Source organism: Anser cygnoides, chromosome 3 (genome assembly GCF_040182565.1).
Source record: "Anser cygnoides isolate HZ-2024a breed goose chromosome 3, Taihu_goose_T2T_genome, whole genome shotgun sequence".
Lineage (NCBI taxonomy): Eukaryota > Metazoa > Chordata > Aves > Anseriformes > Anatidae > Anser > Anser cygnoides.
Window position 1 is genome coordinate 30,627,399 of NC_089875.1, and position 27,570 is coordinate 30,654,968.

Below are 27,570 nucleotides of genomic sequence, written 5' to 3' on the forward strand. Positions count from 1 at the left end.
TCCAGCAGCTACATAAATGTGGCTACATTATTTGCACTCCCACAGCCACGCTGACTGTGCTGAGCCTTTGCTCAGGGCACCCATGAAGTGTTTAGTGGCTACATAGGCTTTCCTAGCTTCCCTGAAACTCTCTTCCAGTAAATTTAATGACTGTTAGAGGTGTCACAGACAGCCTTGGAAACAAATTCTCTGTGTATCCATAGAGCAGGCAAAGCATATGCAATACAAACTTTTATATATTTTGGTTCATAACAGACTAGTAGAGTTTTCCTTCAAGAAGGAAAAGGAATAAATTCCCAGCTGTTCACTCTCTTTGCACTACAAACAAGGATAGTTTTTAATGCCATTAGGGTAGCAGTGGGCCTCTACTTATTAGTTTGAGGCACGTTTCCCAGAAATCAAGGGATAACTGAGAAATGGTCATGAACTTTTTCTCATTACACACACGGCCTGAGAACGAAGCAGGGAGCTGCATACCAAAGGCTGGGCAGAAAAAGGTACCAATAGAATTAGAAGCATAACTAAGGCATTGACTCAGAAATTCTGCACAGAGGTCAAATGAAGAAAGGGAGTTTCTCTCTGTCTCTAGTTTAGAAAACTTAAAAATTAAATCCCCCAAATACTGGATTTAAAAATATGTAATCAGTAATCAAACCACAGAAACACGTACAGTACAAGTAAATCATCGGCATTAACTCAGCCTTAACGTACAGTTCAAAGATAATCTGCCAGTCCATCATTTCTCTCCTACCTGCTTTACCCTTTCTTGGCCACAATTGCACTTACCGTGCAGTGGCACCTTTCTGTGCAGCGTTGAACCCAGCTGTTTCCTTACTGCTACCAGTGGAAAAGCCAAAGATGTTTGGACTGAATTTTTTCAAGATATCTTAAAAAGAGAAGACACAATGTTCAGCCATCCACAGTACAACCAGCATTGTTGCTATAGACACACCTGCCTCGGAGACTTCAGTTACTGTGTCGACTTCAGTACAAAATCATTTCTCCCTGTGGCCTTGAGGAGCCAGGGCCTGGCAACCCTAAAATCACACAGCTCCCAGGGAATTCAGTGTTCTTGAGTGTGAGTGCCTGAGTAATCGTGGTTACTTCCCTTCACGTAACAGGAGCAGATGCCCCAAATGCAGCCCTCTACCTCCCAGTCCTCCAGCTTCTCATTAAGTTAATATTTATTGCAGAGAAGTGAATTCTATTCATGTTTATAGGCTTCACTGAAACCCTCAGCAGTGAAGCGTGGTGCCTGAAAACTATTTTGTTGTGTCTGTAGTGCAGTCTGAAACCTCTTTGCAGAGTCTCAATTACAGTGCTGTATACATGGTGAAATGTATTTTCTATTTTTCCTTAAACATGATGCTTGTCATGTTACATATCAGATCTTATTACCAACAATGTCAGGTATTTTCAAACTGCTCCACAGCACGGATCGTGTATAAATAGAAGAACCACTGTGAACCAATTCCCCTCTAATTTATAGTCACACTGACCACTTAGTGGTTTCTATGGCAACTACAGGAACCAGTTACACAGAATGCTACGACAAGAAATTTATAGTATTTTTAGATTTTTTCAATGTGATCTACCAATTCAAAGTCACTGGGAGAAGTCACCAGGAAACCACAACCTTATCAACAATCTTTTCTAAATGGATCGCTAATTGTTTCATAACTCGTAATTTGCCCACAGCCATTACAGTCTGTCATTGGAAAGCACAAAATGAAATAAAGAAGGGACAGATCTGGCAGGAACTTCTGCCACCTTCAGCACATTTACTCCTCATCATTTGTATCAAAAGGATGCAACCGTCACATGCAGATCCTGTGATGTGGAGGGGCTGAATCAGCTTTACAGCTAGGAAGGTCAGTCTGGGTTTCAGCTGTGACTCTCATGAACTGCTCATATCCACAACAGATGGGCACCCCCCGCTGTCTGGGAGGAAAGTGTGATCATTTCCAGATGTTTCCTAGCATCTACTTGGACTACTTTCAGAGTAATTACTCGCCTTGCCTTTCACTCACATTGGTTTTCCAAGATACTCACTAGGTAAAGTAGTTCGGGTCTCGAGGGTCTCATCACCTCCGATACTACAAAGGGAAAGAACAGAATCACGAAGTAGGTTTAGTTCTGCAACCATCTGTCTTGCTGTCACCATATGTTGCTGTAGCAGCCCAGGAAGGTAAAAAGACTAACCTCAAACAGAACCATGAATATAAACCACAGGACAAGTAGGAATTCAGGGAAAGTACTGAAAGGAGATTTCAGATTAAATCAAGCAGGGTTTCAGCTAAGGTAGAAACTATGCCAAACTAGGAATTGAGCATACTGGAGAAATAATTTTTCATACGGACATGCTGGGATGCCCATCACAGAAAGGCATTTTTCCTCACCAACGTTGCTCTATGTGACCTTGTTGAAATTACATTTGTGTGCAGTTATGCATAGAAGAGAGACTGCATTAAATGCTCATTAACCACCTATTTAGGATTCTGCAGTGTTGATTACGAAAAAAAGCCTCTGCCTCTACTATTCAAATAACATCTTTGTAACAAGCCAATACTTTCTTATACCACCTCTGTCAGGCCCTCTGAGATGTCTACGCTTGCATATACATTTAGGGTGGGGGTAGAGTGGAGAAAAGAAAGATGAATAAACATACACTTGCTTATCTACCATACGTACTTTTGCCTACATGAAATAGGCAGTTTCCTTCCACTCTGCTGTGGACATTGAGACTCATATCCACCCTAATATATATTGTCGTTGCCCACTTTGTAACCGCAAATATATTTGGGATATCTTCACTGAATGTGCATGCGGTGTTCTCACCGTGTTCAGTGTTCATGCCAATCCACACTCACTTAGATTTTCTAGTGTTAGACACTGTATTAGATAATCACAACAACAGCAGCAATATTTTGAATAAATTCCAGAGGGACTAGTAGGAAGTTGAAATAATTTACTCATATTAATAATCTAGTACTGCCAGACGGGGGCACAGGAGCCTGCTGGTAGCAGTCAGGTCTGGTTAAAAAAATAAAACAAGCACACAAACACAAAACTAACAACACAAAAATCACTCCCTCTCTCTTCCAGTTCTGACTCCCCAAGGCCTTAGCCAGCATAATCACTCTCAGCATCCTACCCTACCCCTGTATTTACTCTCAGCAGGGAGAAATTGGTTTGATAGAAGTAGAATTTAGCTACTACAGCTGTGTCAGCACACCCCTTTGTGTGGGACATCTCATTTCCATTTTTTTCAGTATGTAACTACTCAACCAGGTGACCTGCACTTTTAACTGTGTCTGTGGACAAAAATGCCGGAAAGGAAACTGAGGTTTTGTTTTTTTTTTTTTTTTTTTGTTTGTTTGTTTTTTACCTCCAGGAAAGTCCCCTCCAATCTGTTTGTAGGTCGGTTGAGCGGGCTCCTACAGCAGTCTGGAAAGGATGGAAAGAATCGTTTATAAAATACTACAAGGAAAAGGTGCTACAAGTTTAGATAGGACAGACAATGTGATTTGGAAGTGCTAATGGTAACGTTATTCTGCATCCAGACATTTTTTTTTTCAGTATCTCTGTTACAGCATAAGTGTTCCATCTTCTTATTCCCCAGCATACACTGCCCCCAGTCAGCCCTGCACTGCATCTCCTACACTTCAAATTCATGGCCTTCTCCTCATATTCAAAAGCATTTCATCTAGTCAACAGACCTTGGAGCATCAGAGGAGATATAGCCCGGCCAGAGGACATCAGGCTGTAAGGCCAAAGACATATTGCTTTGGAACTACAACTCTAATATTAGTTTCAGCAACCCTGGGGGACCCAGATTAACATTTACAGCTTTCTATTTGTTTGGATTTTTCTAATGGAAAATGCTTCATTCTGGCATTTCCTGAAGAAAGCCGATTTTGAGAGACTTAATAATCCAGGGAAAAACACTGATGAAAAATTCCCTGCCAGTTTAGCTGTAAATAAATCAGTAGAGGAGCTGGCTTTTAATCTGCCAAGAAAACAAATCTTTGGTGCAAAACCCACTTTTCTCTTCTGGGACCCAGTCTGCTAGTCTAACACGCAGACTGAGTGAGGTGTAGGCAGGCTCTTTTTTTGCCAATACAGATAAGTGTGTCGGCATATCTTTTGCTTTCACTGTGCAATGGCGCTGAGAAGTTGGACAGTCCTTCCCCCTATTTGTGTCCTTCCCCCCCCAGCCCCAGCCCCAGCCCCAACCAGCACTACTTCCCATAAAAAATGTCACACCTTTCTGCAGCAATGGCAACTAATAAGAACCTCATGAATAATAGCAGTATGCGAATTGCCTTGCTCAGCTGTTGAGACAAAGTCCTCAAGCATCAGAGTCTGGCCCTTATTATTAGGGATCTCCGAGAAATTTCACATATTGAAGAATGAAAATTTAAAGAAGAGATGTGTGCACTAGGGGGAGGAAATCAAGCAATTAATTTTAAGTGTTGTAGCCATGGATAGAAGGGAGGCTTGCAGGATCATTACTGAGGTCTTCTAAGAAAAGCTCAAAGCTCAGCAGGCAGGAAGCCAGGATTACATCAGGAACACCAAAATCAGTTTTCAGAGTTAATGAGGAGGTGAAGACATGCACACCTGCCAGTTGATAAGCCTGACCATTTGAAGGCTTTAGTCCATTCAACTCCTTCTGAACTCTACAGGAGCTGAAGCTGCTAGAACGAGCACCCGTTTAGCTCAGGAGTTACAATTCATGTTGACACCAATATTTGCCTTCATCCCATGCCAGAACAATTCTGTAGTGCTGTGTAACTTTGGAACTTTTTCCTCAAAAAACTTCAGTGCAGATCTGCAGTATTTCCTGTTATTCTTTTTCTGGGGCCTTTATTTTCTATGACGATTCTTTTCAGTGTGCATTTCTCAATACATGATATACATCATAGTTTTAACTGAGAGGTGCCTAATCCAGGAAGCAACAGCTGAAAGCAAAATTCTGATATACTGAAATGTCAGAACTGTCTCAAGAGAGAAGCACTTCGGTCAGCTATCAGTTATTTTCATAGGAATTTACAGCAAGACCTCTTATTGCATGAAAAATGTCTCTTGCTTGTTCTTATGTCAGAAAATACTACTACTATAAGGGAGCCCTCTTCCTTTTCAAAAACACTTGAATAGATTCTGTGCAATGGAGAATATGATCCCATTTCTGTCCTGACCTGAATTATTCATTACTGGATCATACAATTGCCAGTGCCACTCAGATCCCTTCAGGCTATTTCTTCTCAAAGGGGCACAGGTAGATGAGCTTTGCTTTGCCAAGCCAAAGCAATTTGCTTTCTGCCTGACATGACCGTGTATAGGTAGAAATTGACGCTTACTCTTCTCATTCTAAACCTGGCAACACAGCAGTACTTACAGTTAGGGAATCTCCCAGTGCGCCAATGACTTTGATATCAGCAGGTTGTAGCTCATGTACTGAAAGAGGTAGGAGAAGAATCATGATTAATGATAACTGACACAAAATACTATTTATCAGAATAAATAGCAGAATAAAGGTCCAAGTCATTAGTTCCAACCTGATGGTATTTTTACAGGCTTTTAGGGAGAATGAGCCTCAAGTTCTATGTACCCGCTAGGCAAAAAGCGAAACTTCTTGCCATTTGCTTGCAACAGTATACTCAACCAACAAGGAAATACATAGACTTTAAAACAGCTTTTCATATGTAGGAAAAGAATGAAAATGGATTAGATATATTTAGGGTTTCTAAGGTTTGGGTCGTAGATCAATACTTCCCATTAGCAATCTGCCCATAAAACCTCCCAGTTATGAACAGCACTGCTACTGCGCTTCCTATCAGACAAGGCTCACCAGGTAAATCACACCTGCTGAGCTGCTAACCAACCTAGGCAATTTTAATCTGCCATGTTGCTATACATAATATATGGATTTGATAAACATAATTGTATTTATCCACAGAGAGCACACCTGCTGTGTTATAAAGCTTGTCATGTATGGCAGGATGGACTTTCCTGCTTTGCAGTTAAATATATTAGCTTTTATTGTTTACTTTCTATCAAAGATTTGCAGTTTCAAGACCTTATTGATCTTGAAAAAACAAAAGCAAACAAACAAAGGGTGAAATCTTTCCTATTCGGGATTTTAGCTCAGGAGTTCACTCTCACCTGATGTTGGGACACGACTCGATGGAGTCTGTTCCAAACAAGACAGGTCACTGCCCCAGTTCTGAAATGAGAGTTTATCAAATTGTGCCATGTTACGGTTAAAAGACAGTGTGGAATACATATATAATTTAATTGTACAGTAAAGGGCAAAACCAAATTCAAAAATAGATCCTATTTTGGTGCCTATACAGCTGAAGAGTCGAAGAATCATAGAATCGTTTAGGTGGGAAAAGACCTTTAAGACCAGTCTGTCCTCTTCTTTGTGGAATGCTGTCAAAACATCAATAACTTTTGGTGACATTTTCTAGCCAAAACATATCTTTTTGTCAAAGCCAAAACATATCATCTAGAAATATTGCTTATAACAAAGGCTTCATAAGAAGGATATATTTTTTTCCCTCCTCTATAGCCTGGGTGTTTTGTCCATGACCCAGGAGGTAGGGTCTTCAGGTCTGAAGTACCGCTCTGTCTAAAGAGATACCAGATGTAAATCCAAGGAAAACAGAAGTAAACAAAAGTTACATTATATTCACGTACTACATTATTACTGCTTCCTGTGTACATCCCTATTCTTTTCCTGGAAGTTTTTGAAAATCGCTTGTTTCACTGAACATAAAATTTTAAGAGAATTTGAACCCTCTGATGTTTCAGAAAAGAGAACTGTCAGCCTCAGATTTTACCATACATTTGTAGGAGGTATCATAGCTATTATGTTTATTCCACCAATAATGAAACCAAGGCAACCACACATCACTGATATCTTGATTCACCAGCAGAGGCATCTGATGAAGGTGTTGCCCATGCTCTTTGGTAGTAAGCACCAATGTTAGCTAAGATGGCAGTGAGGGAAAGACTATAGCTGTTGTAATGGGCAGTCCCTGTAAGAGGAAAGATATCTGCTTATACTGATCTCAGACCTGACCCTACTTAGAGCAGGAGGTTAGACTAGGGATGCCTTAAGGTTCCCTTCCAACCTGAATTATTCTGTGATTGTACAATTCTACCTTTCAGAGAAAAACTACACAGACCAGTGGTCTTCAGAAAGCACAGATAGTATTAAAAAACGTCAAGATAAATGTGTCTGTTCTCCTATATAATGGTGTAATAGACTCTACTATCAACCAGCTAGTTAAAGGATGCTTCCAGAAGTTAGAAAGGACTGCTGAGAGTATTTTTAGATCAGAGAGGAAGCTGTTCTTTTACTCTCTCTACTGCTTCTTTACTTTATCACTTCAAAACCTATTGCCATTGAGATTCAGTAAGTGCAAGAATTATCCATTAAAGGTATAATTTTAGCTCTACAGACAAAAATCCTATTTCAACATTGCAAACTATGGCTTGTTGAAACAATATTAGCGGTTGCTCTTTGCAGCCCTCAAGACTCTCAGAGATTTTCATAATTTAGTTAGGTATGAGGACCCTGGTATGTCCAACTAGCCCCAGTCCACTTTGACTGCCACCCCCAACCATACTTGTATCACCAAAACGGAGCAACCCTTGCAGAATATCTGCGTGCCAGCAACCATTTGTCAAGAGCAAGTTACTGCCCCATTTCTTCAGGTCCTACACAAAGTTTGTTTCTGCAGTTTGTTTAATCTGCCCTGTGGTAGTTGCTCAGTCAGCATGGAAAGTGAATCCTTTGGAGGACCAATCCCCGTCACCTCCTCTGCAGCTGGCAGCAAATCCAATAAGTAAAGATGACTGCCCTCTACAGGTTGAGCACACTTGAGTGCATGGAAGTACAGTGGCTCAAGAGTCCTCAGATCATTTGGGTACTCAGGATCCTAAATTCTCTTCCCCTACTGTTCGGGATGCGTTAATGATGCACCTTGGGTGACTAACTGTAGAGAAAAATTTCAATACAATTGCACCAATTGATACAATTAATTTTGTCTGCCTTTTGGGAAAAGAAGAGTTTAACATTTATTTACATAGAAAACAATGCAATCCAAGATAGACCTCTCTGTCTGAAAACTGCTAACAGGTTATCACATTTATAAATTCAGGATGATGTGCAAACAGTCACCAAACAGGGACCGTTTTGCACAGTTTGTCTAAAATGCAGCAAAGTATGCAACAGTTACCTCTGCTGGCTCACTGGTGGGAACCACAGTTGGATGGGTGTAGTTGCTATTTTTATATGTTGCCAGGAAGGGTGTAGCCTGGGAGAAAGAAGAAATTAAAAAAAAAAAAAAAGAAGAGAGAGAAAGAGAGAAAGAGATTAGGCAAAAAAAACAATGGCACAATCCAGAGCAAGTGACATCAAGAAAAACCAAAAAAATAATTGTCTAAGCTGCAAAAGAGGTATCTATATTTTGAAACCATTCTCCTTACTTTAAAATTCAGAAGCAAGATTTTTGTTTAGCACCTTATGGCAAAAATGACATATGCCAGATCCCAATTAGCAATTTAACATTCCCCTCTCCTAAGCTTTCCACAAATTATTAAACATTATTGGCTGTTTAATTCTTTCAAAAGACACTGATGTAAGCTCTGGAGAAACCTCGACTTGTGTCAGCAGAGGGGAATAAAAGATTGACTACTATATGGTACTCTCTTCCCTCCAAAAGAGGCTATACAGACTGCATAGTGAGGCTATACAGACTGCATAGTTGGTTTTGTCCCCTACTAATGGAGCCTGCATTAATGAAGAAAAGCACATTTGTTTAGGCTAAAACTGAAAACACACAAATCAGCACGTTCTCAGTCAGTATTCACTGCACAATAAAAGGCCGAGGGATACCAGAGGAGGTACATTGATGGCACCTGCTCATTCAGAGGTAAGCAGAGGAGGAAAGTTTTCAGCAAACTTGCCCCAGACACATTGAACCCCTGCTGTCTGCAGGCTGCACAAGCACGTAGGCCTGCCTGATACCCAGCTTCCACAACATGGGGATATTTACCTGAGTCGGGCAGCTGAGGACAGCGTCAACCATGAAGTCAAATGAGTCAGCTTTCTGGCCTACAGGCTGTAACTAGGATGGACAAAAATAAATAAATAAGCAAAAGTTTGTAGCTGTCTCAGCTCATCTCACATTTGTATAACAATTCTATCCAAAAGAATCTAAACACACCTTTCAGTTTGTTTTTTTTTTTTTAAACTTTTTTTTTTAAACTGCCTGCATTTACAGACCTTGATTTACCCAAGGCTGAAATGCCTTTGCTCCTCAGAAGGAACATGGCAACTGAGCAACAAAACAGCAACTCTAGAAAGAAGTTTAAAAAGGGAAGTAGAGAGCTATGCTAGATCAGCTTAAACTCCAGGATGATTTTGGCAGGCACATGAAGTACCCTGGACTTTTGCCAGAAGGCGAGGTTGTAAACTCTGTTCTCTTGCATAAAAGAGAAGACACTAAGAGTCCCTCAGTTTTTATTGCTAAGTTGCACGATGGCAGCTCCAACAGAAGGCTGTTTATATGTAGAAGATTAAACAAAATTTAATTAGAGGTACTGCTTGATGATTGCAGGCAATCATTTTAGCTAAGACATTACCCCAAAGTATAAAGAAGTTACCATTTGGGATCTAAGATACTGCCTTGGACTGCATGCATACTCCTACTGCACTACAATCCTAAGTAAAATGAGTTTGCTTAACCAATCTTTATGACTCATTGTTACCAAGTTTTATTCATTTTCAAAGGTAGTAAAGCTAAACTGAATTAAAGCTACTTTAATTCCTAGTAAGACTCTCACAATACAAAGGATTTAAAACACTTTTAAGTAATCCATTTTAAATTGGCATACGTAGTCACAATTCTTTATTTGGTGGTTTCTCATATCAGCCCATAGAAACATCATCCTTAGTAAATATCCTGACTTTCATGACAACGGGTGAAATAGATTTCAAGCTGCTCAGCTGAAATCATGACTGATTGATCACGCACTTACAGCACCCCTCCCTTCCCCACAGAATCTAAGAGGCAAGAGCTTCTAGGTTGTGAGCAGGCAGAAATTTGAGGGTATCTGACTAGAAAAGAAGAAACAAATGCTGGGGACCTATTACCATGTTACAGAGTTATCTAGGACTTCATTGCAATGTTTATTACATAATCTTAACGGTAGCCAGGTCTAGCTAAAGACTGTGTTGTATGCAAAGCCTGTCACCTTACCAGAGCATTCCAGAGAGCCCTGGCAAGCTGAGAATGGCCTTTCTGGTTTGGATGGAAGCAGTCAGGTGAAAAGTAGGAGACATCAGGATGCCCGTCCTACAGGGGAAAGAATAAAGTACATGTAAGTGCAGAAGAACTCACAGAGCTCCAACTTCAGATTGCTGAGGCCAGATCCGAGCCAGTAGCAGGAGGTTCACTCTACTTGTTCTTGTCACTCCAATGTGGAAAGCCTCATCAACTGGTGATATAAAGCATGCTTCAGCAGGTCCACTAGCTACCAGAAAACCTAGCTAGAAATGCTTATGTGCTTCCAAGGACAGATCCAGAAAGAAGCAGCAAAAACACCATTTTGAGTTTGGTATCTAGTCTCTCTCTGCGTTCTGTGATAAAGATGGGATCCTCTCCTCGGCACAACATCAGAACAGGCGGCCTCAGCACCATTATGCTCTGCTGTACTTTTGCATGTGAATGAGTATCTTATAGACATTGTACCGGAAGGAACAGAAGCCATCCATCTTCTCACAGTTGTGTCAGTTCTGCAAGCTTGAAAGGAGCAAAAAAACAAGTGCTTGAGAGAAGGCAGTCAAACTGACCAGTCTCCTTTCCAAGCACAGCTGTACTTTAATACAGATACTGGGACATCTGGAGGAGGTAAGGCTTGGACATTTAAATACCTTGGCTTTCATGTGAATATTGAGACAAGAATGAGTTTAGATCACAGATAACTGAAATAACATTTTGTTGTTGTTGTTCAGAGCAGTCCTCCCCCAAAACTTGAGCAGGTTTTTGATTCAGTGTGTTTGAGCAAACTAACGAGGATGACTACTAGCACTTGGATCTATATCTGATCTTTTGCCAAGTTTAGAGGCAGAGTTTTAAGTTCAGGAACATCTGAATTTTGTGAGAGATAAGAAAAGACACCACCCTGAACTTCCTTAAAATCTCAGCTAATGCTTGTGAGACTATAAAAAAGAGTTCAGAAACATTTTGCTTCTCCTATTTTTATTTTTGTGTTCTTCACCTTAGTACCAAAACCCCTAAAGGATGGCTTTTCACAGGAGCCAGCTTCATCAAAAAAAAAAATAAAAAAAAAAAATAAAAGCCTGGTTTGTTTTTTCACCTGTGAAGTTTTCAACCAGTTTTCTAAATTCAAGAGTTTTATCTGTAGCAGTATTTGAAACTCTTCAAACTTATCACTAGCTACTGGTTCAATAATACTAAGGCAAACCCTGTTCAATATTTTGCTGCATCTGCATTTACTTCCAGGTGAGAGAAGGAAGCACCGATCTACATGAAAATTGGCAAGTGGCGTTTCAGTTTCAGAGAAGGTACAGATCACTTCCTAGATTCATAGCTTGCTGGGACTTATTCAAGGAACTGAAATATAGTTGCCAATAACAGGAAAAAGGGCTCACTACATAAAACTACTATTTCCTCTAAATCATATGAAAACTCTTCTTTCTGTCAGCCACATAAGTTATGGGACATGAAGAGGAGACAATGTTCTAGTCTTCAGTGAGCAATGCAGCTAGGTTGCTTTAAGGACTGTAACTTAATACCTCCATCTTTTATTAATCACGCTATATTTTTCTTCATATTTACATATCCTTGAGAACATACACAAACCAACCTCTTAATTCAGGTTTTGATTCATTGTCCAAAAAAGCAATTCATACTGACAGAACAATATGTAAAATGAAGAGCAGATATCTACACAAAGAAATCTAATCTATTGTACTACTAATCTATTGTACTAAAAATCAACAAGTTCTAATAAGAAAAGCACATGACAAGCTGAAACGATTTTGCATACTTTCTGTAAAGGTTAGATACCCACATTTAGTTCTTTGCATACGGAAGTCTCTTTAGACTATACCTGACCAAGAGGAATCTTTGGATTTCGGAGGAAGGGCTGAATGATCACTGTGAAATTTTCATGAGTGTCGTATCTGCCAGACTCCACCAGTCCCTGAACACCAAGCTGTAAGAAACCAAAAACAGCCACCAATAACCCATCAACATCTCTGCATAAAAACTGTTTTGTTGTTGTTGTTGTTTGCATTTTTGTTTCTTTCTTTTAGAGAGAGAGCCCAAGATTCATTAGGAAGCTTCTGCTTGTTAACTGAAATAGACAGAAACGTTGGCAAAAGGTAAGCCTTGTAAAAGTGGCTGAGAAGGCTGCAACACAATACTGCAGTTGTGAGGGACAGGATTTTGGTGACTGAACTCTCACCTGTCCATCTGTATTACGAAACACTATTTTTCTGAAGAGATTTACTTCTGGTTTTCATCACATCGTGTTCTGGATAACATCGAATTAACTCCTGCTTAGCTCATAGTAATATTTTACCCCGAAGTGCCCTATGATTTGCTATAAACAGGCAGGTTGCTTGGTAATCAAAAGCTCATCTCAGCTGGAGGCAAAGTAACTGCACCTCTCTTAATAAACATACCTGGTAAGCTCTGACGGCTTCCCTCACCATCGTTAAATTTTTTGAGTTTTCTTCTCCTGTGAGAACACAACTACACAGATAACTGTGGGAGAGGTTAGAGGAAAAAACAAGAACAGAGAGGATTAGATATTTTAGAATGCAAGTCATCCTTTGCTACCCAACATCCTCATGACATGGGAGTAACAAGGAAATTCGTACACTTGAATTTCTGTGAAAGTGTCTTATTGTCCATGCCATTGTTTACCATTTCAAACCTTGGCTTATTTTCCTTGGATTATTTTCCGCCTCACATGAACGATACTACTCTAATACCAGTTTGGTTTCACCCCCAGGCATATAAAGGTGAGGTACACTGTACGATGCCAGTTTGTCCCATTCAAGGCATCCAAAGTCCCTGCAGCCTGATAGAGAGAGACGCATGCCATTCCCTCTGGAACTAGAAAAGAGATCTTTGAAATTTACTGCCTGTATTATCTCTGAGTTGATACCTTTCCAATCAACAGTTCCTTTTGCCTTCCCAAGATACAGAATTTGTTCCTGTTTGGAGGATCAGCAAAGAATGTAAATTATTCATTACAATAAAGTCACTGAAACTGGAGATAGCTGTCCACTCTGCAAATACTTCATATTCCCTCAAAATGCCATAAAATCCAAATACTTGTAGACTTCAACCCCATCTTGAGGTACCCTGTATCAATAATTTTTACCCAAGCACAATGAAGTATACATTATGTGTCACAGGAAACCTGACAGTTCAAACCTCAATGAAATGCAAAGAAGATCTCCTTGTCTTTAAGTCCTAAATTCTAGGGCACAACCATCTGTACTCTTAACTTTAGATGCAGGAGCCTAACTTACTACAAACTAGTCATGTTTGGCAAATTTTGTAAGCTTGAGAGCTAAGAGACCATGGCAGCAGTAGCCCAGTGAGTTCTAAGTACCTAAATATTAACTCTAGATAAGGTGAGCCAAGCTTCACTAAAACTAATGATCTGTTAAGAGCCACCCTACTCTGAGGTGTCCCTACTTTGAGGTCTCAGCTATTGTAAGCAGGTTTATGGATTAAACACATCTATGCTAATAGCAGCATGAAAAGGCCAGAACCATAACACTTTCAGCCAGGAAGGTCTTCAGTCAAGTTGATTTACAGATCATATCCTCGCCTATCTTAACCAGAGTCCAAGGAATTATTATGCAAGTCCTAATTTAACCAGCCCATGAGCTTTATCCTAACCTTCCCTGGGAAGGACCACAAGCAGCCCAAACCAAAGCATAGTTCCACAAATGTACATTTAGCTTTAACGCAACCGTACTCCATAGAGCCTAAACTTGTCATCTCAATCCTGGAGCAGAAAGGCTACATCTGTTACTTTAGTCTGACCTCTTATACTGAGCCCAAGACTCTTTCTTGCCAGTGAATATCACCACCTTTGTCATTTTATATATCATCTGATGTGCTGCCTTAGCCTGTACCATTAGAGTCACAGTGAGATCTGTAACTGCTTTCTAAAACCAGAAGCACAATTTAAAACACTCATTTCTACCAAGCTTAATTCTACCCAAAACCTGGTAAGCCTTCCCAGGTCCAGATGAAATCTTAGTGCTACTAGCCCTTTTCTAGTCCCAGCCCCAAATCCCATGCAAGCCTTGCCTTCTCTGATGCGATCACTAATTCTAATCTCTCCGGTGTTAATCTAAGCAGCCTCACATGCTTTTACTCTTATCCTAAACCAATTGTTGCCATAGCCCAGGAATCCTAAACTTCTGCTTCTTAATAGTAGCTCGAAGTGCCTTATTTTATCTAACTATAACATCAGAAGTCCTCCTATGTCTCAGCTAAATTGAAAAAAAATTAATAAATAAAAATAAAAAAAAAACAGAACAAAACAAAAACCCTACTGTTTAAAACAGGCAACTCAGTCCTCCAGACTCATAAACTTTGCCAAGGAGCATCTCTGAGCCAGTGCACCAACGCTGGCCTGCCATTACTTATACTCAATAGTCACAAACTAGTGTAAGAGCTGCCTGGAATACTTGCAGCCAACAAAACAAATGTACTTGGGAATCTCTTAGATCAAAGCCAAGATAAAGCAACCCCATTGGGCAGGATGATATCATCACTGGATGAGACGCCCATAGAACTGTAGTGCTACGGACATACTTCTCTATGATGAAAAGAGCATGGAGAAAGAACTTGCTTTATCATCACAAAAAATAAGTTCAAGTACAAAAGAAAGTCAAACAAGCCTTACTCTGCCATGTAAGTGGGGCACGGAACTTGAGTATCCACAAACAACTGTCTCAGAGGGAGGATGTCCATCACTTCAACCAGATTCACTAGAGCTTTTGGAACCTGAAAGGAAAGTCAGACTTCACCTTATAAGGAACTGGTTATACAACCCACAGTGCACTTAATTTAAGCCAAAGTCCAGCCATTCAATGCCCCTTCCCTTTCTCCCTTGTTGGGAAGAGGTAAAAAAAAAAAAAAGGCAACAAAACCCACAAAACTTCAACTCTGCTGTTGATCCTTTTCCAAAACCACGGTTCAATGCTGCTGTCTCTCATTTCAAACAGCATCTCACTACTCTCAGATAATACATGAGCAGTTGCTCATATCAAAGTCAGCAGACCACATTTGGTACCAAAATGGAAGAAACCCATCAATCAATTATATACCAGTACAAGCTACAATACCAGGACAATTTCACAGTACTTGCCTGTCCATGAAGAATATCAAGAGTTTCTTGAATTCTTCTGGTGAAATTTACAGCTGAGTAGTGATCCTGACAGAAACAGAACAGAAGAGATTATTGCTAAATGGGGACACAAGACATTTGGGTTGGGAGGATAAAGAATCACATTAATTCTTTTCCTTTTCGTCCATACAACACCGTGGTCAGGAGAATGTTCTTGCTTCTTTCTAGAGGCCAAGAATTTTATGCATATCAATTAATCTAAAATATAGAAAGACTCAGTCAAATTTTGGATTTAAAATAAACCTATATTAAGGTGTATGTTTAACCAGTCCACTGGGTGCTTTACATAAGGATACGGGAAGGAACCTAATCTGATCACATGCTAAAAAGCATAAATCAGGCAGCCACAGGCACGCTCAGAGCCAATTGATAAGCTCTCATAAAATCAGGTGAAATCATTGCTAGTCAAGGACATGGCTGTAAATAAAGCTATAATACTTGGTGGTAGCAGCAAAGATGCCTAGCAAGGCTACTGCAGAAGCAGCACATTTCCCAAGCAAAAGTGGTTGCAGGAGAACTGAAAGCACTCGCAGGAAATTTTCATATTTAAAGTAAGAGAGTAAGATCTGACAGAGAAAGGTGGCCTCTCCCCATCACCTGCCCACTCAACTCCCATGATCTCCTTACAGCAGCCCTAAAGGCTTCTTCACAATCCAGAGAAGCATAAAATTCAAATGAATTGCTGCACTGCAGCAACTTCCCTCATACATACCTCACCTGTCCCTAGCACTTTCCTACAATACGAGTTATGGAGTGATGACAACCATTGTAGGATTGGACTGATGGTAGTTCAAAGCAGTATAGCTCTTCCTTGGATATCTAATGAGGCCTTGCTAGCAGTAGAGCAGTTAGCAGATCAGGCAAAGGAAGCTTTTCTTCCCTTCCATTTTTTGCTTGTGGTCAGAAAAGACAGAAAGTGGTTCTTACCCTGGAGTAAGCCAGAGAGAACACAACCATCTTACTTGGTTGCTGGTAAATGTTGTTTTTTTTGTTTGCTTGTTTTTTAATCAGGGCACTGTCTGCAGCAACCTCAGTTGTGAATTGTATGTACTCCTGTTTTGATAATCTCTGTGAAGGCTCTAAGCATCTGTGGATTTCCCTTGATGTACTGATATCACAGTCCCATTACGGTTTTAGTTGACAGGTTCTAATACTCACAGGGTCCTTGCAATAGTTGCACAGATCGTTTCCTCCAATAAGCACAGTTATGATTTTCCAGTCAGCATTGAAGTCAATTCTCTGTGTAACAAAGAAGAAAATAGTAAGCACAAATTTCTTTGATATGCACTTGGCATCTTTGCAGATGGATCTATCATGTGAAGCAACACCTGTTTCTTCTTGTGCTGTAAGATCAGAGTCCCAGGCAACTTACAGAATCATTTTGCATTAGTCTCAGGAGAGTTCTTGCTTGGGTTGGTAAGTGCCTGTGAAGAAGAGCAGCCAATGAGTGAACGATACACCCTTATGGAGAGCACAACATTGCACAACATTAACGCTCTTTGGACATCTTAAATCTGTGAGCTGTCAGATACCAGGAGAGTTAAACGATGAGGCAGTGTAATCCTCATTTTGCAGTAATCAAATTAAGTGTTCACATCTTTATGAAGAGTCATCATCAAATTGGATTTGAATACAGATTTTACTCAAGTTCAATAATTAATGTGGAACCATAAGTTTAGCTTTCTATTACACTGCTTAGCAGCTAAAATGACAGACACAGCAACACGTTTGTTAGCAGATGGCCTGTTCAGAAATGGACTACTATCAATCTATTCCTCGTGTACTAAAATGAGGAGGGAATCCCAAGTCTCAATATTTAACTGACCTCTTGAGCAATGTTTGTGTACGCACCACAGCTCACCCAGCCCTGTAAAGCTGAGATGTTTCAGAGTTCACTGCGTACACATCCCCCATTCCTGTAGCCTGCACCCCAAGTCAATACTTAATTTCAAATTGTGTAAAACAGCTTAGCACACTCTACCTTTCAAAGCAAATTAAAATTCCAAGCAACTTCCAAGATCACTTACACAAGATGACAGCCTTGCTGTTTTTCAATAGCTATGCTAACACCCTCTCTTTTGAATGTATACACAAACATATATATATATGTATAAATACAAATGCATATGTATGTTTGTATGCATGTGTATATAAAATTGCTACTAATTCTGGGTTACCTTGGCTAAACATTTCAACCTTGTTTGACTGCCCTGACATGTTGACACTCAAATATGCATAGAAAAGAGAAAGTGTTTAGAAAGCTTGGCCTTCCAGACAGCTCTGGAGCTGCATCAGCCACTAGGTTCTTGTTACAAACATTTCTCTGACTGTATATAGAAGCATAGAATCATCAAGGTTGGAAAAGCCCTCCAAGATCATCTGGTCCAACCATCCCCCTACTGCCAATATCACCCACTAAACCATGTCCCTAAGCACCACGTCCAACCTTTCCTTGAACACCCCCAGGGACGGTGATGCCACCACCTCCCTGGGCAACCCATTCCAATGTCTGACTGCTCTTTCTGAGAAGAAATGTCTCCTAATTCGCAGCCTGAACCTCCCCTGGCCAACTTGAGGCCATTTCCTTTAGTCCTATCACTAGTTATCTGTGAGAAGAGGCCGACCCCCAGCTCCTCACACCTTCCTTTCAAGGTAGTTGTAGAGAGCAATGAGGTCTCCCCTGAGCCTCCTCTTCTCCAGACAAAACAACCCCAGTTCCCTCAGCTGCTCCTCACAGGACTTGTGTCCCAGGCCCTTCTCCAGATATCATATGACATTAATAAGCACGATACTGGTTTTGTACAATAACCAGAGAGTAGCTCTCCTTTGTAATGCTGTACTTGCTGTAGGAACAGGAGTTATTTCTTACCACCCTTCTTTAACCAAATACTGATCTAGCACTAACATAAGAGTATTTAATGGGGAATGAGCCCTCTCATGCATCTACTTGTGACAGAGGCACCCCACAGATGTAGTAGTTCTCTTCACCATTACCCTTATCCAAAGTCATAACCTACTTATTTATATCCCAAAACTATCACAAGTGGTCAAAAATTCCTTCTGTTCTTACTGTGGATACTAAGCTAGGGCATTGACTTCAATATTAATGCAGAGGAAAACATCCATTATTGAGCTGGCAGTCTGCAACACCTTTCATTTCTTGTGCAGTCACTGAAGTGCTGATGCATCCTGAGCCAACACAGTCAGTAAGATTGAACATTTTGAATGAAGCAGTGGCAGTAATCATCCATTCTTGAGCTGCAGCCTCCACCAAATTTAGATCTTAATCAACAGAAAGTCTGCTAATGGGAAATAGATATTCACAGTTCCTGTCACCTGTTCTCTCAGTCTTAAGTTCTTAGCCTCATTTTTTCAAGTGCAATCAGAGACGTAAGCCAGGCTCTGCTTCAACAACATGCTTTAGATACATCCTAAACTCCAGCATGTACTTAAGCACTTTGGCAATGAATGGGGGTGGGATCAAGAAAGTTTTGTCTACACTGCTACATTCAGTAAATAGCTCTTCAAAGCAGCCACTGGTTTCACTTTAATAAGTCCTGTTCTTCAAAAGCTAGTGAGGGTGCAGAACCACCTCCTCTCAGAAAGGGCCCAGCACCTCTGGAAAAGTTTCCAGACTAGCACCCAGCAGTGAGACAGGCCAGGTAGCAATTCTGAAATATCAGGATCAGCTTTCATTCATGGACTATTTTTGTCCTCTGGGTAATAGGAAAAGAGATATTTTTAGGTGTTGAAGAATAAGTGCTGGACTGCATCATCATTCCAGGGCCAAGTATCTAAAACAGGAGAAACGTTTCCTTATGTTGCAATGCATTTCAATAATTAAACTAGGACGCATATATCTCCTCAGATCCATCACAATGTGTTGGAGAAGAGCCCCAAAAGAGGCATCTCAAAGTTCAGGGATATTGTTGTAGTAGTTTACAGGAATTCTTTACTTTAGGATTTAATTGATAGAAAATGTAAGACAACCACCTATCTCATTCTTTCCTATAACAAGCAAAACCGCAAGTAATACATGCTGCATCTAGCAGCATGGTGATAAACTCTCATAAATGGCTCAATCAGAGCCATAATCCTTGCAAGTGTTTTACTGACACACAGAAACAGACACGTTCAGTCATCACTAGGAAACAAAATCCCTTCTCTGAGGTATGAGGGGCTGTAACATATGTCAGGAGACCTAGCAGACCATTTCTGCCAGGAAATGCAAGCATTTACTGAGATTACTAGCTTGAGTCAGAAGCTACTCAAGGTGTGCAGGAGAGTGATAAACAATACCTGATAAATCCTAACAATCATTGCTTAGATACAGCAAACTCAGACACCTCACTTGGCTTCTGAATGTCACTCCCAAGGCCTCTTTAAGAAGACTTTTTTCTCTAAACAAACAAACAAAAATATTAAATTATGGAGTTCTGGGTAATATCAGCTAACAATGTCAAACCCAGGCACAGTCTGCCAAAATCTGTGCCCAAACTATGACTGAATTCCAGCAGCCATCTGTTTCGCTAATTAAATAGGACTGACTCTTTCAATAAGAAGCCAGGGACTTCTAGGATAAGCAGTATATCAAAGCTCAACTCCTGCAGTCTCCCAGGTGTGACTAAGATCAAAAAGCCAAATTCAGATGACTGCAAGACATCACAATTCCTACTAAATTTGCAGAACTGACTACAACTGCACAAGGTCTGCAATGCACCAAAAGCTACACATGACCATCAGTAATTCTTTTTTCTCTGGAGTCCAGACTGTGGCTGATTTTTCCTCTCTCTCAACCACTCTTGCCTGCCTATCCAGATGCCTGAGGCCAGTTATGGGAGACTTCATATAGTTTTTCTCCAAGTAACTCTTTAACAATTCACTGCATGTTCATTTTCTGAAAACATCCATGCTCTAAGATATTTATAGACAAATAGATAAATGAATGGATGTTGAAGAGAAAGTGTAGAAACCACCACCACCAGTTTCTGTCGATTTCTTGTTTATGCATTTCATAACCAGGACTGTTGGCTTCATTTGAAAGTTATGGTATGAAATAAGCCCATACATTTAATATGTTTTGAGCTAATTTTCAGCTCCAATTAGACTGGTTTTGCTTGCTGTTCAGAGCAAGTTGTGTCAGCATTTGAGACAGTTGAAAGGGAAGTAGATGAAGCATCCATCACCTGCAAAAGTAAAACAAAAGCTACATACTCAGCCTCTGCTCCGGGAACTGCCTGGTTAAGGAATGCATTCAAGTCACTCTCATTCCCAGTGCCAGTTGAATAGCCCTCGATCATAGCATTGAACTCTCGAAAGATGTCTGAAAAAGAAAGATGACAACGAAGAGAAAATATATCTGTTCCCCGCCCAGTGAGATCAGCACTGTCACGGTTTTGACGGCACATTGCAGCTGCTGCAGCCTCAATTCGTTCCATCCACCAAAGAGCAGCAAGAGGGACAACCAGCTAGCAGTGATGAGACAGCACGTGCTTACTGTGCCCTGCACTGCCACCAGAAGCTGACCAGAACTGAGGACTACCACGTCCAGCTCACTCTCATGTTGTAGCTGTTAAGGTCTACATTAAAACTATCCCAGTCATGTAGTGGTGACTTTGTGAAATGAGCCTCAGAGGGGCTTTAACTCAGGAGAGTTAAGGCAGGAGCTTGTTTTTAGCTGGAGGATCTGGGTCCACTTCGCAACTGTACAACATCTCATACTACTGACAAGTTTGAAGAAAGCCTCAGATGCGCGGTTCTGGTGAATTCCCACCACATTTTATGATCTCAATAGTCATTTCCAGAAGGAGGCAGACAGCAAATTTCTGAGCTGAGTGTGAAAATGGTCACGCTGTAAACCATAAAAGCTACCTTAATCTCCAAGACTGAATTTAACCACATTTTAGTGAAGGCTTCGTCAAAGGTTGTACCTTGTGAATCAATTAATTGCTTATAACAATCAATAAGACATTCTAATGATATTCTTGTTAAATTCCACTTGCAATAATGGGCAACACACAAAAGGACAATTTATCAGTCCTCTTCAGATGAAAATATATTTTAGTTAATCCAAACTGAAACTCCAGTGGTTTTACATTAACAGTAGGCTGAGTTACGAGAAGTTGCAAGTTTCAGTGAAAACAAAGTTAAAATTATTCCATTCAGGTTACGTGTATAGCTACTGAGACATTTATCAAAGAGGTCTGCTCTCTGCAAACATCCCTTTTTGGAAAAAAAAAATGTGGTAGAATATTTATTAGAAGTAAGTTTTAATTATACCACAAGCATGGACATAGCAAGCTTATTCAGAAATTCAAATAAAACTCACTAAGCAGTTTGAAAAGGGAGAAGGAAAAGGAAGGACAGAATTTTCTATCTGCTTCTCAGTTTCACTGATGAAGGAAACTTTTTTTCATTAGTCCTAGGACATTGTTTCTTTGAAAGGTAGGTCTCATGAATTACTCTCAAATGGCTTAGAGCTCTCTGTAAAATTATTATGAATCAGCCCATTCCCTCTCTCCAGACTTGCCAACTAGATCTAGCAAAGCATTTACTTACTAGGTAGAGTTGTTACGTTCTCTAATGAGGCATCCCCTCCAATACTAAAATGAGAAAGAGAAATACAAGTCACTCATCTCTTAGCTGGACACAGACAACACATAAAGAGAAAACCTACTATACCTCATAAGAAAAGGTGAAGGGTTATTAATTTAGTAACTATCAAACTATCACATTGCTTGGAAAGGACAGAAGTGCAAGTGCTTTGGGGAAAATAGCTGAGGTTTCAGTGGTAAAGTTGCTCATCAGAAAAATTTATGTGCATGCGGCTCTGCAGAGGCACAGTTAATCATTATGAAACACCAGAAAATGCCTGAGACAGCTACATATTTGAATGACTGAGCCGTAAAGTACTGCAGATTTCAGGGCAGAGCTGAAGACCAGTTCCAGCCTCACAAAGCCGCTCTAAGGCAGCACCAACCAGCCAGTCCCTCAGGTGACATATGGCTGAGGCATCAGCTCCTTTATCTCTTTTTCAGGCTCCCTGCATAGCAGTATGTTCTCTCCAGCTTTTAAATTGCTGGGCCACGCTGAGGCCAAACTCTGGCTTATGTAGAGGGGATAGGACAGCACAGAACTGCTTCAGTCAACGTCAATTCAGCTACATCGTCACCCCACCTCCAATGTCATCTTTTACAACTTTCTGTTGTATGTGGTAAAAGTTCTGCAGTTAAACTGTTTTTCACAGTTCCACAAAAAGTTCAGAAATGCCAGACTTTGAGAAGAGCTCCCCAAAGCAACATGGCCTAATTTATTTGTTCCAGTGATTTTTCTCCAGTTTTGTGGATCTCTAACCCACCATAAAACTCTAAACTGTCACAAGTAGTTGAAGATAAAAGCGTGAGAGCAGTTAAAATGCAAACTGAAGCTCTATTGCTGAAAACATTGTGTAAATCCCACTTTGTGACAAATATTGGATCTTGATAGATCTACACAAGAAATGCTAGCCAGAAAGCAAATCTTTTTCCACTTTCTGACAGCTGAAAGCCCTGGAACATGTGGAAGATAATATTTTGCACAGGAAATAATGCACATATTCTCATCACCTTGCCTGAAAACTTACCTCCATGACAGTCCCCGGTATTCGGTGTCCAAATCCGTGAGATTGTATGAAGCAATTCCTGTTCCAGCCTGGGCATTATATTTCATAAACCCAATGAAATTAAAGCATAATAGTAATTAAAGCACAATAGTAATTCACACATTAGTCATTTTATTTACTTTTGAATGCAACTCTTCACAAGCTTTAGAAGACATCTGTTTTTTCCCCACCTTCCTCCTGAAAAATGCATCAATACTTTTTGTAATTATTTACAAGCATCATATTGTATATGATGCACAAAATAAATGACGAATCAGTGAAACAAAAGCTTTCTTCTTGTAGGTCTGGGTGAGCTGAGTAACTCATTTACATTGCATTACTCAAGAATGATGAAAACATCTCAAAAAACCCATAAAGCTTTCAGGCTAATAAGGAACACTATAAAACTCAACACAGAAAACAAACATATCTCAGAAAGAAGTACTGTAATATCTTTATTTGAAAAGTAATGTGCTAAATGGTGAGTTTTATAGTAGTATAACACGAAGAAAGAAAGCACCCTCTACGCTTATACTGAAGAAGGGCAAGCTGGCAACTACATCCTTCTTTAACAAAATAAGGGAATTCAGAAGCAGAGCATCTGCCAGCTGTGATGCTTTAGGCTCATGTTAAACCTGGGTACTAGGTAGTACTTGACTATATCGCAATACCAGGCAGACTATTTGCTGCTATCACAGAATCACAGATTGTGCTACTTCAGATTAAATCATACTAATACGTCAAGTTAAAACCATACTAATATATTTTTTCTCCTCTGTATAAGCTTTATTGAGTTAATGGAATATTGGTGTTCAGAATAACTATGCAGGGGCCAAGTCCAGATCAGACAGCAATGCAAAACTGCTGTTTCTATGAAAACAGATTTTATTATCAGTTTCTACAGAATATACTTAGAAGCAGAATCACCTGCAGGGGCCTGAATATTGTAATATTGCAACTGCAGCTAGATACTAACTATCTTGCTTTGATCAACGTTGCATGTTTGCATAGAAATGCTGCTATTTATTTTGGTAGCCTCGTGCATGTAGAAGTTTTAGCAACATGCCTGTCAGACAGTTGTAAAAGCTTCATGGTTTGTAAGCACAAACCATGTCTTTGTTGTTAAGGCTCACATTCAGAGATCCTATATTTCAACTGTCTTTCTGCCCAACATTTCCTATGAGCTGGTTGTAAAGCTTCAGTCTTTGGCTGGTAGGAAAAAATCGGGCATAAACGTGTATCAGAATTTAGGATGTCTGTATCTTGATACATATTCCTTCCAGCCTGCCAAAGATAATCATCCTCAGCAAGAACTACACCTCAGTAAAGAAGTTAGCTATGAGTTAAAACAGGAAAAATAAACATTCTGAGTATCTCCTGAAACGGATAGTCAGAGAGTTCTCACCCCTATTCATCCATTAATGATAAAATAAATACAACACTATTTTCCAAGATCCCTTAGTCACACACTATTCCAGAAAGAACTGAGGGAAAAGGATGGGTTCACTGATCTGTACCTGTTCATAAAAACTTCGAAACATTGGAGCCTAATGCTTGCATTAAGTCCCATTAATTTCAACAACATCTGATCTCTTCTGTCTCCAATTCAGCAAACCTTTTAAACACCTCTTTAAAGGATTTGTCTGTGTTCCAAATCATGTGAATATATGCGTGGGGGGGAACATAGTGCAGGAGAACTGACACCTTTCTTGTTATAGCTACTAGGTCTATTATCATCTGCAAATTATTGGATCTTTACATCTAGGTACAACAGCTATTTCACCTCCACCAGAGACGGCACGTGTTTGTAGTTTTACCAGGAGAACAGTAAAAACACTGTCTTCTTACCGTCAAAGAATCCCCAAGGGCTGCTATAATTTTCACATCAGCTGGCTTTAGGGAATGCACTACAAAAGAAAGAGATGCAGTTGAAACCAGATAGGGAACAGTCGTGCATTTTCATGGTTCCATATGTAAAACACATTGTTGTGCATTCTGATGCTCAGCCATGTTGCTTTTGCAATACCCAGGTGATTAAACAGGAGCTCTCTCCAGCTCATCTTACATGGTTGTAGCAGTAGCACATGCACATTATCCAGCCCCTCGATAGTTAACATTGCTACCAAAAAGACAGAAGAGCAAGGAGCAAATAACAATACATTGCAATCAACGTCCAACACTAAGCTAATGATAAAAAAAAAAATGCAGTATTGTATAAACCAGCATACTAAAAGCTTTAAGAAGATAGAGAAGGAGTAAGGAGAAGATGGTATGAAGTTAACTGAAGAACTGAATACTGCCATATCCCAGACTGACATGCATGAAGCTGTGCTTCCAGTTCTCTTCTCTAAGATTTAGGTGGTATCACTTAAAAGCTGTGTCAGCACACAACTTTGGCTTTTCTTGCAAGATATTTTGAAGTTCTCCACTGTCAACGAGCTAAGTGAAGCTATTTAGAATGTTACTTCATGTGATGGTTTGGCATTATATCTGTTAAGTAGTTGCTGAAAAACATGGTATCTTTTCTGAGCAGTATTTTCACAGTCCAGCAATCATTTCAGCAAAAATAAAGAGTCATCCTGAAGGACAGTTGAAAGTAATTCAGTCTCCTAACACAAACCAGGTAAGATTACCTGAAGTTGAAGAAGGGGACGATGGAGATCTGTCCTCACATAGCAGTTGGCTTCCATAATTCTAAAGAGAAGAAGGATGAATAGCATTTGGCTAGGAAACACAGTCAGTAGTACCCTGGATATTCCTAGCAGGCCAAGTGGATAAACCAGAGCATGTTTAACGTGTAAGCAATAAGACAAGTCTTGGTTGCCCAATTCAATAGTCATATTCAGCGTTGTTTGGATTAGCAACCTGTACTGATAACTGTGCTGTCTGAGCATGTGTCCTTACAGGTGTTTCTGGATGTATTTTGCCTTACTCAAGGAATACTTTCCTGTTCTTTGCCCTTTGGCCAAAGACTGATATCACCTGTGGTACAAAGCATGATTCATGGCCATACAGGAACAAATGCAGCACAGCAACAGAGGGATGCTGATGTTGATACTTACTTGAGTTTGGTTAGCATATACGTAATTACTGTTTTTATACGTCCTCAGGAATGGCTCAGCCTGAAAAATCAGACAATCTGAGTCAATGCAAAGCATCAGGAAAATACAGGGAGATTTCCACTCCCCAAGCTTCAGTTCTTAGATGTCTGCAGGTGATTATCAACTTGATGCAAACAAACCCCGGGGATTAAAAAAAAAAAAAAAAAAAGGGCATTTTAAATATCCAATAACAGTGTAAACCTAGAGCACTATTTTACAGAGCCAGAATGCTCTAGGGACCCTGCTCACAGCACTCATGCTTTGCGTGGTTAACGAGAAGCTTGCCATCAAAGGCACTACCCAGGTTCATACCAGCCAGAGGTAGTTTCACTGGACTCAGCCAAGCCACCCTGACCAATGCCAGTGTTGCTCTATTTCCCTCACTGAAGAAGGTCTTTCATTCAACATGGATGCTAGGCAGGCAAAAACACTCTGCCCTTGTGTTTTGGCTGACTATGATACATGACTGTGAGGAAGTTTACTCCCAGCCCTTCATCTCAGCTCACAGAGACAATGCTCCAGGCAGTTGGTGAAGACTCAAGCAGACTCCCAGCTACCCCCAACACCACCACACAAATACAGATACGCTTGCAATTTACCTCACTCGGACATTTGAGAGAAATTTCATCTCCTATTTGTTGATTATCTGTCTTCTTCCCTACGGGTTCCAGCTGTGGAGAAATGAGAGAGGGGGCAGGGAGGGTAGAGAAGAAAAGCAAATGAGCATCGGAGAGCAGAGAACTCTGCATTACCAGCTGCTGGAACCACCCCTACAGCACAGCAAGACAAACGCTGCTCACTGCACCTTCTCTGGTGATGTCACTCACTGCTGCTTTTCATACTGAAAAGTTTAATCCCCATATGTAACAAATGCAGTCTGATGATCAGTGCCAGGTGTGCTGTATCTCCCCAGAGAAGTCCAACACTCATAGCTTTAACGTATCCTGAGGTTTATTGTTTTGATATGACTGGTTTAACAGTTGAGGTGACTTTTCTTCAAATGAACACTCTTTCCTTTTATAAACGTAATTAATAGTTTAGAAGAGAGAGGGCTAGTTGCATAGTAATTCCCTTAGGTGATTTTTTTTTTCCTGCTAAGAGCAGGATGGAGAGGACAAAGTACGACAAACCCAACCTTTAAAGTCTTACCATGTTGTTCCACAAAGCACGTGCAGCCTGGGAATGAGACTTCTGGCTGAAGTGAAAGCAGTCTGGGGCAAAATATGAACTGTCAGGCAACCCCTCCTAAAGAACGAGATGGGTGTTGTCACAGAGGGCAGTAAAAGTGCAACAAGCTGTGCATTAACCCCTGTGAAAAATCCCATCTGACTTCAAACTATCGTA

General features: G+C 40.3%; 1 protein-coding gene across 5 annotated transcripts in view; it reads right to left on the reverse strand.

Annotated features, from left to right (window-relative positions):
- Window positions 1-27,570, reverse strand: part of PLB1 (phospholipase B1) — an 85,274-nt gene that overhangs the window by 12,750 nt on the left and 44,954 nt on the right. For all 5 annotated transcript variants that reach the window (XM_013171069.3, XM_066993817.1, XM_013171072.3 and 2 more), the window contains 22 exons: window positions 27,376-27,471; window positions 26,826-26,897; window positions 26,188-26,247; window positions 25,759-25,819; window positions 24,974-25,032; window positions 23,108-23,175; window positions 22,045-22,088; window positions 20,701-20,809; window positions 16,859-16,910; window positions 16,645-16,725; window positions 15,448-15,513; window positions 14,983-15,083; window positions 12,731-12,812; window positions 12,154-12,258; window positions 10,278-10,373; window positions 9,072-9,143; window positions 8,253-8,330; window positions 6,169-6,229; window positions 5,402-5,460; window positions 3,389-3,447; window positions 2,053-2,096; window positions 787-886 (listed from right to left, as the gene is read on the reverse strand). In XM_013171069.3, coding sequence (XP_013026523.2) covers window positions 787-886; window positions 2,053-2,096; window positions 3,389-3,447; window positions 5,402-5,460; window positions 6,169-6,229; window positions 8,253-8,330; window positions 9,072-9,143; window positions 10,278-10,373; window positions 12,154-12,258; window positions 12,731-12,812; window positions 14,983-15,083; window positions 15,448-15,513; window positions 16,645-16,725; window positions 16,859-16,910; window positions 20,701-20,809; window positions 22,045-22,088; window positions 23,108-23,175; window positions 24,974-25,032; window positions 25,759-25,819; window positions 26,188-26,247; window positions 26,826-26,897; window positions 27,376-27,471 — 1,625 coding nt within the window. The remainder of the gene's footprint in view (window positions 1-786; window positions 887-2,052; window positions 2,097-3,388; window positions 3,448-5,401; window positions 5,461-6,168; window positions 6,230-8,252; window positions 8,331-9,071; window positions 9,144-10,277; window positions 10,374-12,153; window positions 12,259-12,730; window positions 12,813-14,982; window positions 15,084-15,447; window positions 15,514-16,644; window positions 16,726-16,858; window positions 16,911-20,700; window positions 20,810-22,044; window positions 22,089-23,107; window positions 23,176-24,973; window positions 25,033-25,758; window positions 25,820-26,187; window positions 26,248-26,825; window positions 26,898-27,375; window positions 27,472-27,570) is intronic.